Source organism: Manacus vitellinus, unplaced genomic scaffold (assembly GCF_001715985.3).
Source record: "Manacus vitellinus isolate BGI_N305 unplaced genomic scaffold, ASM171598v3 scaffold_87_pilon, whole genome shotgun sequence".
Classification (NCBI taxonomy): domain Eukaryota; kingdom Metazoa; phylum Chordata; class Aves; order Passeriformes; family Pipridae; genus Manacus; species Manacus vitellinus.
Genome location: NW_021940854.1, coordinates 538,084 through 554,972, shown reverse-complemented (window position 1 = coordinate 554,972; position 16,889 = coordinate 538,084). Strand labels below are relative to the sequence as shown.

The 16,889-nt window shown below is 49.2% G+C and overlaps 1 protein-coding gene across 1 annotated transcript; it reads left to right on the top strand.

Annotated features, from left to right (window-relative positions):
- Positions 1 to 123: 123 nt before the first annotated feature.
- On the top strand, positions 124 to 16,590 carry ADAM9 (ADAM metallopeptidase domain 9). Its single transcript, XM_029964979.1, has 22 exons — positions 124 to 133; positions 353 to 471; positions 876 to 940; positions 1,960 to 2,038; positions 3,821 to 3,897; positions 4,630 to 4,819; positions 5,595 to 5,660; positions 6,096 to 6,167; positions 6,719 to 6,888; positions 8,030 to 8,111; positions 8,841 to 8,974; positions 9,190 to 9,361; positions 9,449 to 9,541; positions 9,746 to 9,941; positions 10,323 to 10,428; positions 10,854 to 11,046; positions 11,690 to 11,770; positions 12,263 to 12,368; positions 13,380 to 13,518; positions 13,976 to 14,078; positions 14,316 to 14,437; positions 15,180 to 16,590. Exons 1-22 carry the CDS (start codon positions 124 to 126, stop codon positions 15,286 to 15,288), a joined length of 2,484 nt encoding a protein of 827 aa, XP_029820839.1. The 3' UTR covers positions 15,289 to 16,590.
- The last annotated feature ends 299 nt before the right edge of the window (positions 16,591 to 16,889 follow it).

Below are 16,889 nucleotides of genomic sequence, written 5' to 3'. Positions count from 1 at the left end.
TGTGCAGCTCTGCAGCACAGGACACCTGGGCTGACACTGCCTGGGTGTCCTTGGGCGAGTCCTCCCTGCACTGACCCCCTTTAAATGCTCCATTCCTGCTGGTGGAGGGTGGTGGTGTGGGAGATGGGTGCTGGTAAGGCAGTAATTGGAATGGGAAGGTTTAGTTTTGAAACTTTCTGGTAAATTTGGTGTCTTCTCTGCTGTTTGTGTGTTGTTTTCTCTGGCCCCTCACAAGGCAACCCAAGTGTGCAATCCAGGCGTGTCTTGCTGGGAGGTTTCCTCTGTGCTTTTCCTGAGACAGTGTTTTCTTCCCTGTGCCTGGTGCTTCTGATTGCTTTGTTCCTTTAGCCAGCGTTTCTCTCCTGCTTTCCAGGTTTCCAGCAGATTTCCCTGCTCTCTTCCTATGAAGTTGTAACCCCGCAGAGGTTGGGAAGGGAACGGCGAGAGGCTTCCAACAGCTCCTCAGTGCAGGTATTGGGCAGCCTCACCTTCAGTTTAGTGTCTGCTTCCTAACGAGATCCACCCAAAACTGGCCTGAAAGGCTCATGGAATGCTGTCAGACTCATCCTGCAGCAGGCAAGCATCCATCCTTGCAGAGGGTATCACCTCCAGCACTGCCTGTAGCTAACCACCAGTTGCTGCAGTGGGTTTTTGATCTGGGTGTAAAAAGTTGCATCATGAGAGTTGTTCAGCACTGGAATGAGCTTCAAGAGGGGTCGAGAAATCATTCCCCAGTTACACAGGAAGGGATGCCAGCTTCTGGAGGCAGGGACAATTATAAAACAGATTCCAGGCTCACTCGCTTTTGTGGATTTCCAAGAATGTTTTTTTCATTGACACGAGTAAAATGCAACTTTTTTTGTTTTTATATTCAGGACAAAGTGTCGTATGCGATCGAGATCGAGGGACAGGAATACACGATTCATCTGGAGAAGAACAAGTAAGTGATGAGTTCCTTCCATCTGTGGTGTCCAGGTGACAAGCTGGCAGGTAGCACACGAGTTCCACTTCCTGGGGTTCTCTGTGGGGAGTGCAGGAACATCCCAGCTCTGCAAAAAGGGAAGAGATTGAGTCCCAGAGTCCTGGCTATCAGCCAGAGACGTTTTTAGATTCCTGCAGCCCTGGGATCCCCTTTCAGAGCAGGAAGCTGCAGTTTGCTCAGAGGGGATCTGGGAAACCGTGGACGCGACTCTTTCCATTCACAGCTAAAAATAAACAAGCTGAACTGCATTTCGAGTAAATATTTTCACTTTTGTCTGGGTTTGGTTTATTGCTTTAGGCTTGTGTTTTTTCCTGTCTCAGTAGCACAAGGACACTAATAAATGAGGGAACTGACTTTCCATCCAGGGCCACTGATAGCTCCCAGCCAAGACAGATGCTGTCAATTTGGGGCTGAAGTGTTAAAGGGCCACTTAGAGCACCAGCACGTGGCCACTGCTGCTCCAAGCTGCCCTCATGATAGAGACACAACTGTACAAGTCCCTGGGGAGCTCCAGCTGCCACTTGCCAAGGCTCTGACCCTCAGAGACGTGGGAATTCAGCTGCACCACATCAATGGAATTACCAGGATGGCGCAGCAATCTTAGTCGTGGGAGACTTTCCCAGTGCACTTTCTCCCAAAACTGGGCAAGAGAAGGCATGTGCAGCAGACTGAGGGCTGGGATTTTTTTTCTTGCTTGAAAACAGGCTTTTAGCACAATTGAATGGGTTTTGCTGCTTGTTTTACCCTCTGAGTGGTTCATTTGATTTCATTAACAGTTCCACTATTCTGCTCTCTAGGATTTTGCTGTGGAAATGCACAATTTCTTCGTTAATTTTGGAGGTTTTTCCTTTTGAGCGCTTCCTTATTTAATTGCATTTTACATATTTGTCACACTTTTGATTAGTATCATCTTGGTCCTCTGCTCAAGTGTCATTTCGTGAAATTCCTCTTGTGTTCCTTCTCCCCTTTCCTTGCAGAGAACTGCTGCCCAAAGATTTCACAGTTTATACCTATGACAAGGAGGGAAAGTTGCAATTGGAATATCCAGATGTCCAGGTAGGATTTCTTTCTTTTCATGCCTGCACTGAAGGTGACTGGAACACTGAGAATCTATGAAGTCAAGGATTACAAAAGGATAGTTGTATTTTCTGCTGGGCCACCTTCAGGACCCACTGCCCTCTTCCTGGAGAGAATCCTTAATTTTGGATGAGGATCTAGCCTGTAATAGACACGTGTTTTCTGATGTGGAGGTGGTTGCTGTCTCATTAAAAGCTGCTCTTTCTCTAAAAGGCAGTGCTGCTCTCAGCTGTCGCTGTCTCGTTGTCAGAGCAGTCCTGTCCTTGTCACACAGCCCAGCGTGGGGCTGGTGTCACTTCTGCCTTCCTTCTCCCAAGGGCAGGAGCCTGTGGGGCAGCACTGGGTGCTCTGGGGACTGTACAGCAGCTTTGCTTTGTTTTTGCACACAATGGGCTTCCAGAAGGGTCCCCGAGCCAGCGTGAACGGTCACTGCTGACCCTCCATTCAGCAGGGCTGGCTCGTGGTGACTGACCCCTCTGGGGGGCTGACAGGAGACCCATTAGTCCTGAAGTTTGGGAGCTGCTGGAAGGGATGATTGAGATGGAGGACCTCTGAGAGGATGTGATCTGTGCAGCACTGGAGTTACTCCCCTCAAAGTGCATTTGCAGCCTCCTCCTGCACGAGCAGCCTGCCTGACAGGCTGCCTGTGGAAATGTAACTGCTCCAGTGGAATGGGAGTAAAAAGCAGGTTGTGTGATACAAAATGCATGAGAGTATTTCTGATGGCTCCACTCTTCCTTTGAAAGGGAAGTGTTAGTCATGCATGATTCATAGGATCTTGTTCTTGAAAGTAGAACACCTGAGTCAACTGAGTATTTGCTTCCTAGTTAAAAGGGATTGAGCAGAGGAAAAATGCTTTTTCTTCACGAGGTCGTGAGAGTCACAGTGGCCCTGAAGGATTAGCACATGCCTTAAGTGCTTTCTGCTTTCCTTGCTGAGCAACAGGTGACAGAGTCTGTATTATAAACCCCTGTAAGTGTCCAGAAATGCCCCTGCCAGAGAAAATGGAGTGTATTTGCCCCGTGCTACCCTTGTCTAGTTTCTAAGATACATGTATCTGGAGGGCACAGGGAAAGTGTTCCCTCTGTCAGGGCTGTCCTGCAGAGCCAGAGAGCTGTGGCAGTGCTGGTGGGTGAGGACAGCAGATCCTGTCCCTCCTCCTGCTGCAGAGAGGCCGTGGACAAGCCGGACTGTTTGCCAGAAGACTGAATTGGCCCAAATCTGTAGGGAGGGGCTGGCCTCAATGTTTGAGGCAGGGTGGAGGATGGAACAGGAGAAGGGGTAGCCTGGGTCATGTTAAGAAATCCAGCTGCTGGATAAGGCTCCAGGCCTGCTCTCCTGGTGTCCCTCCCGTGTCGGCAGCTCCGAGTCTGGCTGCAGGAGGAAGGGCTGAGGGGCCAGTGGGCTCTCAAACTGAAACCCATAGTGAGCTGCTGGCCCCTTTGAGCTGGGAGGAGCGTCTGCTTTACAGGAGCAGGGATCCTGCTGAGTCCTGTGTCCTGGCATCTTGGCTGGTGCCATGTGTGTCAGTTCTCGTGGGACCAAGGCAGGTGAGGAAACCTTTAGATGCACGTGAGCAAATGTGGTAGAGCTGGAACAGTGTTAGAAGCTGCAGACTGTAAGGCATGTGGTGAATCTAACTGCAAGCCTTTTGTTTTCTCAGACTGTAGTCACAGCTGGTCAGTGGTGGGTCAGAGGTCCCCCTGGGTGTGCAGGTACTCCTGGAACACGTGTGTAACACGCCCTTGTTTTCCCCCCCAGGATCACTGCCATTATCAGGGACACGTGGAGGGGACCCTGGATTCCGTGGTGGCTGTCAGCACTTGCTCAGGGCTCAGGTAGCACACCTCATCCTTTGTGTCCTGTCTGTCATGTCGTGGCTGCTGACCCTGAAACCCAGTTCTGCTGGTTTTAGCTGCAGCTCAGCCAGTCAGGGGGTCACTGGCCAGGCCGAGCTGCCTTGGTGCTGTTGTCCTATGGCATCTTTTATTCGTGGAGTTCCCAGATATTTGAAGTACTATTAAGTTATTACTGCAGTTTGTTACCAGTAGGTTGGTTTTGACACAGATTTCTCTTATTTTCTGATTTGCACAGATGGTCATGTCAAGGAACTGGACCTAAGTGCAGAAATGAAAAGTCAAACACTAGTCTGCAAATTTCACCAAATTGGCCCTAAAGCTTGTGCACCTCAAGTTTGATTGAAAATTTATTCTGCTTTGGTCTGATTGCCTTTTGGTCTAATGTTTTGAGCCACTGATTTTTTTTTTTGCAGGGCCATGCCAGGCACCAGAGTGGCAATAGTGTATTTGAACTAAAGCATTTCTGCTTAAGGCCTGTGATGTAATTCCTGGGGCATTGCAGATTCCTACAGAAGTGTTTAATTTACTGGATTTGTAAGGCCCCCTCCAGTGAAAGGCTGCTGCCAGGCCTGAAGTGGAGTGTGCTGGTTTGCAAGGACTGAGATACAGGCAGGCCTTGGTTATCCAGCAATAACTGTTCCTTTGTTCTGCTTTCTGGGTAACTGCCCTCTGTGCTTAGTGCTGGGTTTCTCACACACTGCCATGTTTTAGGGGCTTGGTGACAATAGGGAATGTCACTTACGGGATTGAGCCCATGGATTCCTCCTCTGGCTCTGAACACATTTTGTATCGACTGGATAATGTGAAGAAAGAGCCCACGACGTGTGGAGCGAGCACTGAAGGCCAGGAAGAGGAACAGGCAGAGGGAAACCCCCATCCCAGTATGACCCAGCTGCTCCGGGTAAGCCCTTCCCAGTCCCCTGTAATGGGTTTTGTGAGTTCACCTCAGAGGATGGAAGCAGCTTAGCAGATTTCCTTGGGCTTAGCACATACCTAAAGGTTTATGATTTGGGAGGTTTCTGCACTGCTGGAAAACTCAGTCCCTTCACCAAAAGCAGCTGCAGTTTCCTCCTGCCTCTGCACGGGGCAGTGAGGGGGGAGCAGCTGCTTAGAATATTCCTGGGCCTTTTGGGGGGGCTTTTAAGGCCAGGAACACCACCCTGGTGGGGAGGCTTGTCAAGGAAGTGCTGCATCAGGAGCCAGGAGAACATTGTGGTGTTCATTCCATCCTCCTCACCACCACAAGAGCAGTTTGGTGTGAAGGTCCTCCTTGCCCTTCAAGGACTGGCTGTGCAGGAACAAGATTCCAGTGAAAGCAGGGGAATGAGAAACGCTGTGTTTCACTTCAAGGTTGTTGGCATTTGCTTGTAGTATCTTTGTGCCCCTTTATTAAAGTGTGTGCTGTCTTTTCAAAGTGACCTGTGTGGAGAGTGAAAAGATCCCTTACTTTTGAGACACAGGAAGTCTTTGTGCAAGCTGAGTTTTAGTGTAAAACCCAGAAATGGTCATTGCATTGGATTACACTGCTTGTGTTTGGCACCCTGTGCTTTGGGTGTGTCTCAAACCACTGGTTGTATCGAGTGAAATATGACAATGTCATGAGGTTTGGGTTTTTTTTTTTCTTGTTTACATGGGAATTAATAAAACTGAAGTTGTCTAAAACTTTTTTTCCCCAGAGAAAGAGAGCAGTCCTGCACCAGACAAGATATGTGGAGCTGTTCATAGTTGTGGATAAAGAAAAGGTAGGGACTGTGTGTGGCTTCCCCTTTCTTCTCCTCAGGAGTGGGCCTGGAAAGCCCTCAGGCTTTGTTACTCCCAAATGGCTTGTTGAAAAACACTGACACTTTAGCCAAGATTATGCAAATATGCTACCCTAGAAGTGGATGAATGTGTGCTATGCAATCCTCCTCAGGAAAGGTGTAAACTAACAGACATGGAGAGGTTCTGTCAGCAAGGAATCTTGTAATGAAAGGAAAGCACATGGTAAAAAACTGCCTCTGCTGTTTTCTTTGGAATATCGAGCTGTTGAGCTCTCTTGATTCACAGCATCTTGGAGATTTGGAGCCAGACAAAAATGTTTTTGATGTTCGTAGTCTTAAAATGTTCTGTTCCTTCTTCTGACTCTTATCTTTTATCTCTTCTCTTCATGACTAATATTTTTTTTTTTTGTCTTGCAGTTCGAAGATTTTGGGAAGAGTGAAACAGAAGTAAGAGAACACATGGTGCAGCTGGCAAACCTGCTTGACAGTGTGAGTAGCAGGGATGCTGTGTGCTGCAGCTCTGCTGCCTTTTGTAAACTTCCCCCTCAGGGTCTGTTCTGGTACCACTTCAGGGAATGCATCACCGTGGAAGCTTTTCCACCTCTAAATTCATCTGCAGCCAACCACCTGGAGAGTTAGTTTAGGGAGCTCTTCCAATCTGTGCGAAGTACAGCAAGTGACAGGACAGATTGTTGCAATTATTGCAATTCCTGTGTCTGTGTAAAGGTTAGGGTAAGTGAGTTAATCTGTAACTTGACTGTTTCAGATGATATTTCTCAGGATTGAGACTCCTTTTTATTTCTGTTTGGTGTCTTTTTTACAGTGTGGCATTTAAGCATTGATCCTTCACCTAATGAAGGTCTAAACTACAGGGCAAATGCATTCTGCTGATTCCAATTGTGTGCTAGCTGTGGGGGGGGAAAAAAAATCAAACCCACACAGAAAAAGGTGGATACTTGCAATAAGATCTATAGCACCGAGCCACTTGTTTTTATCTGAAGGCGTTAATAAACACTTCTCCTCTTTATTTCCTCCCCCAGATGTACATCATGCTGAACATCCGCATCGTGCTGGTCGGGCTGGAGATCTGGAAGTACGAAAACATGATCAGCATGGACGGGGGGGCTGGGGATGTGCTCTGGAACTTCGTGCAGTGGCGAGAGAAGAACCTCGTGGTGCGGCGGAGACACGACAGCGCCCAGTTAGTGCTGTGAGTACCAACCCTCCCCTGGCAGGCCAGGAAACTCCTTCTGCTCCTGCCTGCTCAGCCCAGCTGTAGTGCCAAGAGGAGCTGCTGGGCAGCCTGCAGTGGTTCGTGTCTTGTGGAAACATTCCAAGTGAAGTGAAGCGTTTTTGAGAAGGTTTCTGTGCTCTTTGATTTCGGTGCCCTCTGACAGGTGTGTTGATAAACAACACAGGTTTTTTTTGTCCCACATGTTCTGTGTTGTATTTCTGTTCAGATAATCCTTTGTCACTTTGTAACAGATTGGGCTTGTGATCCAGGGCCTTTTCAGCTTGAAAATGAGCACAAACGTGGTGCAGAGCATTGCATTTTAACAGGGAAAAAGTTGTTTCTGCAGTTGGTGCAGTCACCAGAAGCTGGTGACGTGGTTTGAATTTGGCACAGGATGTTAATCTGTCTGTCCCTGCTGCCTTAAGCAAGCCCAGAGCTTCCTGAGCTGTTCTCTGCCCTGTTCCAGGACGTGTGCCCCAGTGCACTTCCTACTCCTGCAGATAGCACAGACCTTGGGAAGTCACTGCCCAAAGCAGGGAAAGGGCAGAGGCAGGAGCACAGCCCAGACTGCCCTTTCCTTCCTCTGGGAGCTGGGAACCTCCTCCCCTCCAAGGCAGAACAGCAGCATGCAGGTGATAGGGAAAATGGCTGAGAAAATGCTAATTTTAGAAGTTGTTCTCTATGAAGTAAAATGTGGTACAAGTGTGCTGTGGCACTTCAGCTTCGAGAACAAAGTGAGAGAGTAATGAGAAGGAAGTTGGCAGAGGGAGAAATCCATGGAGCTGGCCAGAGCAGAAAGGCAGCTGACAACAAATTAAACCAAGTGATTTTAAGGGTGGATCATTTAGCTTTTTATGTGCAGGGGAGATGTGGAAGAGGCTGACTTCCTGCAAACACTTAAGTTAACAGAATAAAGGAATCTTTGAACAGAAAGCTAAAGCTGAACTGGTATGTTCATGGCTGCAGTCAGTAGCAGCACTCCTGGCAGTGCTCCTGTGTCAGCCCTGGAAAGCTGGAGCAGCAGGATTTGTGCCCCACAGGCAGGAGCAGTGTGCTGATGGGCTGTGAGTGTCTGAACAGTCAGGTGATGGCCTTTCCTTTCTCTCCATGACCACAGGAAGAAGGGGTTTGGTGGCACAGCTGGAATGGCCTACGTGGGAACAGTGTGCTCCAAGAGCCATGCAGGAGGCATTAACGTGGTGAGATTTCTTTAGTGATCTCTGAATGTGATCAAGATGGGAGTTTTGCACTCCAGAAGTCTTCCTGGAAGTGCAGAATCTTTCATAACCAAGCTGAAGTGGCTTACTGGGGGCTTTTATATTGTCCTCAACCATTTCTGACACTTCTAGGATATCTGGATCACAACTTCTCTGCTCAGTGTGCAGCACTCATGCAAAAGGGACAGGATTTCTCTGTGATATTTTAATCACTCCTGACTTGGAAGTGTGTGGGAGCTGTGGGTGTTCTCAAATCTGTCCTGTGCTGTCTAACCTGCAGCCATGACCTCCCTGAGCAGTGCCAGTTCACTGCCTGTTTTATGTGGAATTGCAGAGCCTTAATGAACTGAGCTGCTGGTCTTGGATAACTGGCAATCCCAGCAGTCTGGTTTCCTTGGACTAGTGACAGAAGTGCTGGAATTTGCACGTTTCAGGAGATCAGGGCTGGTGTGGAGAATTCTGGGTTTTGTGTTAACGTTGCAGCTGCTCCAGAAAGCAGAGGTTGTTGGGTAGTGTCCCAAAGAGATTTCTCTGAAGGCTCTTATTACTAAGCAAATTCCATGCACTTGATTGGAAACCCGGCACTGTTGATCTGAGAGTCCTGATAATGTAGAGGCAGAACAGCAGAAGTGTCTCTTTGGCACATATGTAAACACTGACTGTGTCAGTATAAGTTCTCTTCTGATTGCCTTCTGTTTCACTCCTGTGCAGTTTGGAAGGATCAGTATCCAGCTGTTTGCATCCATCATGGCTCACGAGCTTGGCCATAACCTGGGCATGAACCACGATGACCAGCGGGGCTGTCACTGCGGGGCCAGCAGCTGCATCATGAGCTCTGGAGCATCGTGAGTAGCTCACCCAGGGAAGGCAAAGGAGGGTCAAAACACCCCATCCATGTACTTCACTGTTGTGGATTACTTTTGTCTTCAAATTCCCCTTTCAGAGAGCAGTGTCACACTTGTAGCTCATGGGGAGAGCAAACACCACCCATGTTCTGCAGACAGAGGGGATGCTCATGGGTTTTCTCAGAGTAAAGCTCAGCTCGTGCTCTCTGTTGCAGGGGATCGAGGAACTTCAGCAGCTGCAGTGCAGAAGACTTTGAGAAGCTGACACTCAACAAGGGTGGGAGCTGCCTGCTCAACGTTCCGAGGCCCGACGAGACCTACAGCATCCCGTACTGCGGGAACAGGCTGGTGGATGCTGGGGAGGACTGTGACTGTGGCTCACCAAAGGTTCGGAGCTGGGCATTGCTAGGGCAGCCTTGTGCCCCTTGCTCAGGGGGGACAGTTTTGTGACACTCACAGTATTTCTGTACTCAGGAATGTGAGAGTGACCCGTGCTGCGAGCCAGGAACTTGCAGGCTCCGATCAGGTGCTGAATGTGCTTACGGTGACTGCTGCAAAAACTGCCAGGTAGGAGACTCCAGCCTGTTGTTTGGAAGTTGAGGAAAGAAGGGTATTGGCTCAGCCAGTGCATCTGTGAGAGGGAGGTGTCCTGTGAGTCCAGGGCTGCAGCTCAGCCCCCCATGTGGGGCGTGCCGTGGGTCGGCTGCAGTGTCTGTCTCTGCCGTGAGGTTCCCGTTTCCTGATGCAGTTTCCCCTCCCTTCTCCCCTCAGCTCCTTCCTGGAGGAACCGAGTGCCGGGCGAGCAACAACGAGTGTGACCTGCCCGAGTACTGCAATGGCACGTCCCAGTTCTGCCAGCCCGACTTCACCGTGCAGAACGGGCACCCCTGCCACAACCAGGAGGCCTACTGCTACAACGGGGTGTGCCAGCACCACGACGCCCAGTGCCAGGACATCTTCGGCTCGAGTAAGGCAGAGCACGCTGTTCCAGCCTCTCTAGGAGGTGTAACTGAAGAATGCACTGAGTTTTATTTAAAGTGCAGTCGTTGATCGTTCCTGGTGCAGTGGGGTTTCTGCTCTGTGGGGCTGCAATGAAGCCATGAAGAAATATTAAGTGGTAGAACTGACTCAGTGTTGAGCAACTGGTTTTTTCTCTCTTTTTAAACTTGGAGCTTGTAATTGTAAACTTGGAGCCACTGTCACCTCCTCGTGGTTCCTAAGCTCCCTGCTGCATGGTGAATACTCGGGGAAGCAGGGTAGTTGCTTTGGGTATGGGAGACATGGTGTGAGATGTTTCTGTCCCTGGGTAATGTGTCTTCTCCCTCTGGGGATGGGCTGTTGTTTGCAGAAGCCAAAGCAGCCCCAAACATTTGCTTTAATGAAGTGAATTCCAAGGGGGACAGATTTGGCAACTGTGGTTTCCATGGCCATGACTACAAGAAATGTTCCAGCTGGTGAGTTGAGCCCAGTGCATTGGGAAGTTCTGAAATGCATCATTGGGAACCTGTGTTTGGGTGCTGTGGTGTCCCTTTGGGGTGTTGCAGCGGGTGCACCCAGGAGGGATGTGGGGCTGTGGCGAGGAGAGCGTGTTCCACATCTCCCATCATGGATTGTGCTTGTCCTGGGGGCTCACATGTGGGCAAAGGAGCAGTAAATCAGCATGTTTTCCTTAATGTAAAGATCCCAACAGCTTACAGAAAGAAGGGTGCTCTTGCAGCACTGAAATGAGGCCCAGTTCAGTTTTATTTGTTGAGTTGCCTCAAGTTTATTTTCAGGTAGTGTCTTCAAGTACAAAGAAAAAATCAAATCAAACGTGTGGTAGTCTTGTTCTCAGAGTGAATTGAAGTGTCACTACAGTGTTCCTGTGTTGCTGTTGTAGGAATGCCATGTGTGGGAAGCTGCAGTGTGAAAATGTGAAAGCCATGCCTGTGTTTGGAATCAAGCCTGCCATTATCCAAACTCCCCTCAGCAGAGACACAGACACCATGTGCTGGGGGGTGGATTTCCAGCTGGGCTCTGATGTCCCAGACCCAGGAATGGTGAATGAAGGCACCAAGTGTGGTAATGGAAAGGTAATTAACAATTAAAAAGTGATATCCTAATGTAATAATTCGGGATGTTCACGGGAATAAAATTTTCAGCTGCATTGTTTGGTGCATATTTATGAGCATTATTTTTTGATGCCTGCAGTTAATTTAAAACTCAACGAGTCCATTGATTCCCCCCACTGCCCAGGACTGCACTGCATGTGCATCAAACACTTAATGAGCCTTTCACTTGTAGGTGAAGCGAAAGAAATTGAGTTTGTTGAGAGCCAAAATCTTTGCTCTGTCAATGAGCAGGAAGAGCCAGGCCCACACAAATGCCTTGAAGACAGCTTTCAATTAAAATCCAACTAAACTAAAGAGCACAGAGGCTTAGCCCAAGCAGAGGAATGTGCATTCCACATGTCCTTACTGGGCACAATTTAATTGCTGTTCCTTTACATTCAGACTAGAGACAAAAGGCTCTAGTGCCAGCTCAGGCCCCATGCTGAGAGGCCTTTTGTGGGACAGAGTTTCTGCAGAGTTGGGGTTTATCAGCGAGAGTGTGAGAGGCTTTGTGGCAGTGAGCACTGTGTGGCTGCAGAGCCCCAGGCTGGGAGCAGGGAGCTGGGCAGGCAGGGGGGCACTGAAATGGCATCTTCCCTCATCTCTGTGCATCTCTGTTCCCCAGATCTGCAGGCACTTCCAGTGTGTGAGTGCCTCTGTCCTGAACTACGACTGTGATGTGGAGAAGCAGTGCCACGGGCACGGGGTAAGCAGGGCAGGAGGGGCAGCAAGTTTTTAAATGGTGATTAGTAACTTTTTATTTTTCTGTCTTGTGTGAACTGTAACACTCTCTATAAAATGTCTCTAGGCCAGAGAGCCTGTAACAGTGTCAAAAAAATCTTCAACGAAACTCTTTGCCAGGCAAGAATTCCCAAATCCAGTATTACTAATGAAATTTGACTCTGCATCTCAAAAAAAAAAAAAAAAGAAAAAAAAAAAAGAGGCAAGCAAAAGCCATGGTGTGTAAGCTTTGGGATAGCTAATCCTTGGAAGCTTTTCCTGAACAGTGCTGTGCGTGCTCAGTCATGTGAAACCTTGGGATGCCTGGCCAAGAGTTTGGAGCTGACATAGGAGTTACTGGGTGAAGTTCTCCTGGCTGAGCAGAACAGGACAGAACAGGCTGTGGCTGCTGCACAGCTGCTCCAAATGCATGGAAATGGAAGTTACTGAGCTGTGGTGTTTGTGTTTTGGAATACAGGTGTGCAACAACAACAGGAACTGCCACTGTGAAGCAGGCTGGGCCCCCCCTTTCTGTGACACCAAAGGCTATGGAGGGAGCGTGGACAGTGGCCCTCCCTACAATGGCAAGTGGTGTGAGGGCTCTGGGGCTGGGCTGGGCACCCACACACGTGGGGAAGGTTTGGTGGATGGCTCTGCACTGGGTTTCACCTGTGAACAATCCTAGTGGAGGTTTTGGGCTGCAGGTGTTGCAGTTCTCTCCCTTGGGATGCTGGGCTGGAATGTGTGAGGATCTGGGTTGGTTTAGTTCAGGTGATTTCTGCCACCTTGGGCTTCTCCGTACCCAGGCTGGGAAGGGAAGCCCCAGTGAAGGGGACCACGATTCTTGCATGTGAGAAAGCAAACTGACAGAGCAGGAAAGCTTACTTTGCTCGCAGAGGGTTTGAAGATGAATTAGGAAGCCAAAGCCAATTTTTAGTTTGGAGAAAACTTGTGCTGTGTCCACGTGGACTGTATAAAGATGGGACTGTTTTAATAGCTTCTGTGAGCTGCAAGAATGATCTTGAAGACTGTTTTTCGTGAGATGATGTGGGTTAGGGGAAAGCTAGACACTGATACAATAAGAGAGTGGATAATCACAGTGAGCATGGGCAGATCCCTCAAATCATCAGGCAAAAAAGGGAAAGGCTGTTTTAGTACAGTCTGCAGGAGAGAAATTGTTGCATATGAAAAGGTAGAGATTGTTAAGAACCCGAGTTCTTTGCCTACAGCAAACAGTGGTTGGAGAAGAGGAAGATTTAGGATCAGACCAAAGAGCAGAAGCTCTGTTTTCCTCTCTCATAACATCTTCACAGTAATGAAAAATGAGGATTGATCTCCTAATTCAATATGCTGCTGTAGCCCAGGGTGTCATGGCACATATGGCTCTTTCATCTTTGACCAGACAATCCCTGTGAAAAGATAAACAGAAAAGAATCTCTTTGGGCATTTATCTTGCAGTCTTACTGGGTTCTTTTGTTTTTCTTCTGTAATAAAATGGAAAATTGTTGTAGAACCAATTCACTGCTGCTGTGAGTCAGGTGCTGGTGGTGACACCACATTAGACTCATTTCTTCCCCATGGTTTTGTGCCCTCAGACAAGGACACCTCTCTGAGGAATGGCCTGCTGGTGTTCTTCTTCCTGGTGCTCCCACTCCTGGTAGCTGCTGCTCTGGCCTTTGTGAGGAGGGACAGGCTGAAGAGATGCTTCAGGAGGTTGATGTCCCGCTGCCATTCGTGAGTGCCTTCTCCTTCCTTCCTTCTCTGCCCTTTGAACACCCTGTGGATGTTGTTTATACAACCCAATGCCAAGGTGTGGAGGCATATCCCAGTCCCAGGATGTCAGGCAAAGGCCCCTGCATCCAGTGACACGTGTAGCCTGCCCCTGGCAATGACAGAAAAGACAAATTCACCCTAAATCAAGAGAGCAAAGAATTTTCTCTTTAGCATTACGTTTGTTGTCATGCACTGGAGATGGGGGTCTATATTTTTGGATCCCATCTTGGCGTAAAGTGGCAAAGGGAAGCTCTCAGAGTCCTAAACAGAAGAAGGGTTGTTGCTTTACTAGATTTGTGGTAAATATTATCTTCCTGACATTCGGCGTGTAATAAGACAATATAAATCCAGCTGCCAGGGTTCATGGCCTGCACAGTCACTGTTATGTGCTCACACAGTCCCTATCCACGGATTTCAGGTCACTTCAGTCACCTCCTCCTCGGCCAGACACCGAACCCAGGGACTACCAGCACAGAGGCTTCTCCCACGGCACCCCTTATGCCCCAAGAGCTGTTCCCACGGTAGGAATCATCTCCTTTCCATTACTTCTTACTCTCAACTGACAGATCATTTTTTCCCTAATAAAAGCCTCGAAGTTACTTCTCCATTTCTGGAAGTGGTGTTTTCTCTTTGCTGAGAAGCAGAGGGAATATACTTATTTCCTGATCAGTGGTCTTGAGTGTCACTTAACCAATGACACAAATATTTCAACTCCCTGCGTGCCATTTGTGAACGTTCCTGTTGTGTTTTCTTCGCAGGATATGGATCCAAACACCTTTCCTGTCCCAGCTTACCCAGTTAACCAGCACCCTCAGCAGGCTTTCCACCAGCCCTACTACCCCCCTCCGCAGTACCCGCAGCCGCCGAGGCTGCCCAGCAGGTCAGTGGAGTTACTGCAGATTCCTGCTGGCACTGAAGGGGTTTATCCCCCTGGCCCTCCATCCCTGGGAGCACTGGGGTGTTCCATCATGTGGGGTGTGCAGGCAGGGCTGACTTCTCCCCGGGAGAAGTTTCTCCTTCCCTTCACCCCAAGCTGCTGGGCCATCACCCGCTGCCTTCATCCTGCCTGGTGATGAGGGGGCTCAGCCCTGCTGGGGGGCCACCTTTACCCTGCTGGCAGGTGGATGGAAGGCCTCTCAAAACAGGCAGTTTAAAAAGAAATTACTCCAAAATCTGTCACTTTGCTGATTTGTGAACGTTATGGCCAAGTGCAGGATCATTTCTCATCGCTTTGAACAGGAAGTTTTCCTCTATTTTTCATCTTCCTTCCAAACTGTGCTCGTGAGCTGTAATGCTGTGCCATGACACACATGGGCCTGGGGAGTGTTGGGTACTGAGTGGGAGCTCCTAAATGTAGCTTATGTTGGTGGGGCACTTGAGGGGGGGCTCTTTAAATGATTTGGGGAGAAAAGGTGAATTTTAACAAACTGGGGGGCCCTGAGGGTGTGAGGCAGCGGAAGGCAGAGCCTGAGCCCGTGGTGTGTTCCAAGGGAGTCCTGGCACGGAGGCCAGGACCGGGAGCAGTGGTGTGGTGGCCGGGGGCTCTCCTGCTGGGTGGCTGGGGGCTGTGGGTGGTGGGTGCAGCCCCCCTGACTGATGGCAGCTCCTCTGTCCTCTCGCAGGCCCCCACCCCCGCAGCAGAAGGTTGTACCTCAGGGGCTGCCACAGCAGAAATGTTTACCTCAGGGACAGTATTACCCTTCTCGACCGGCACCTTTGCCTCCCAAATAACTCGTGGCTCCCCTGGGGCCTCCCCGTGGGCTGACCCGTTGGAATCGCGGCCCCCCTCTGGCATCGCTGCCGGGGCAGGGCCAGCCGGAGATCCAAACCAGGAATGTAGGACTCTACACTCATAAATACCTCGACCAAAGCTCCAGGACTGACCCCCCGGCCTGTTCCTCGCTCTGCAGCCGGGCTGGCAGCGGGAGCGCGGCCGCCTGTAGGGAAATGGTCCCGAAATCCGGCACGGGGGCGTCGCTTTGGGTTCCCCATTCCTGCCCTGAGCCCTGGTAAGGAAATTGTCTGGTTCATTGTCATCTCTCTGACTGTGCAGTGAGGAGTCGGAGTAACCCACCTGCAAAGCAAGATCTGGTCAGTTAATTTACGGTTACTCTGCATGGACTAGAAAGTGTTTCCTGGGTACACCTTGATGGCACAAGTGGAATGAGGTCTCAGTGGACTTTTTCAGAGGAAGAGAGATATATTTTAAACATGTCTGTGCATGTATATATGTTTATAGATGCATAATGATGCACTTAAATTCTTAATTCCATGCTGACTGACACTAAGCTGTGCTATAGGAGCACTGAGTTTAATGCTTTTTAATTAGAGATTGGCTAAATGAGACTCCTATACTAATTCCCACTAATACACGGATGGGCAGTGAAGATAAAGGTACGAGAAGACACGGCCATATTCTGGTTTTAAAAAATGGGGTGCTGATAGGTTTTAATTCAGGTCTAAAGACAGAGCAGCAGTTCCTGCAGGACACTAGGAAGCAGGAAGAGTCTCTACCTGGACCACTGGAGCTTCTCTGTGCACTTCAAATGGAAACCTGGTGACTGATGCACCCCCTCTTTTAATCCCCAAACCTTTGTAGTGTCAGTCAGGATGCTTTCAGGCCACCTTGTGTCAGACTAGACTGCGAGTTTGGAACTCCTCCTGAGCAGAGTTGCTCAGCATCCAGTGTGCTAGGAGAGGAGAAGGAGCTGTGCATCCTGATCCTATGGAGCCGTGGGTAGAAGCTGGATGTTGTGGTCACAAATAGGAATCTATTGCACAACTTGCTAAAAGTGCTGAAGAGAATGCTGGGCTGTCTCACTCTGTGCTCGCCACAAGCACAGCTCAATCTGTAAAATCCCCCCAATATTGCCAAAAAAAATCATGTTTTCCTCTGTATATACATATATAAATATATATATATATAGTGTGTGCAGTAATAAAATACTTGAACTCCTGTGGTTTCCCATAAACTTAGACTAAGATTTATAACACTATTAAAATCTGTAAAATGTCACCTAGAATTTCACCAACTGTACTGGTGGGGGTCTCCTGTTTGTTCTAAGATAATCAATCTCTTTGTAATGTTGCTGTGTCCTGCTCCCCCTTGGCTGGCTGTCTGTCTGTCTGTCTGCTCTGCAGCTGGATGTGGCCCATCTCCAGCCCCAGTGGGAGGGTGGGACGGAGGAGGGGATCCAGGGAATGAAGTCATCCAGAGGGATGTACTTCTCTGTGTGTGATGCTGTGTGTCTGAACTAAACTGTGCTGAAAATGGTGCCTTTACCAGACAAAGGGTTTTTGTACTCCCGGCCTGCACGCTGGGACGGCCGCGG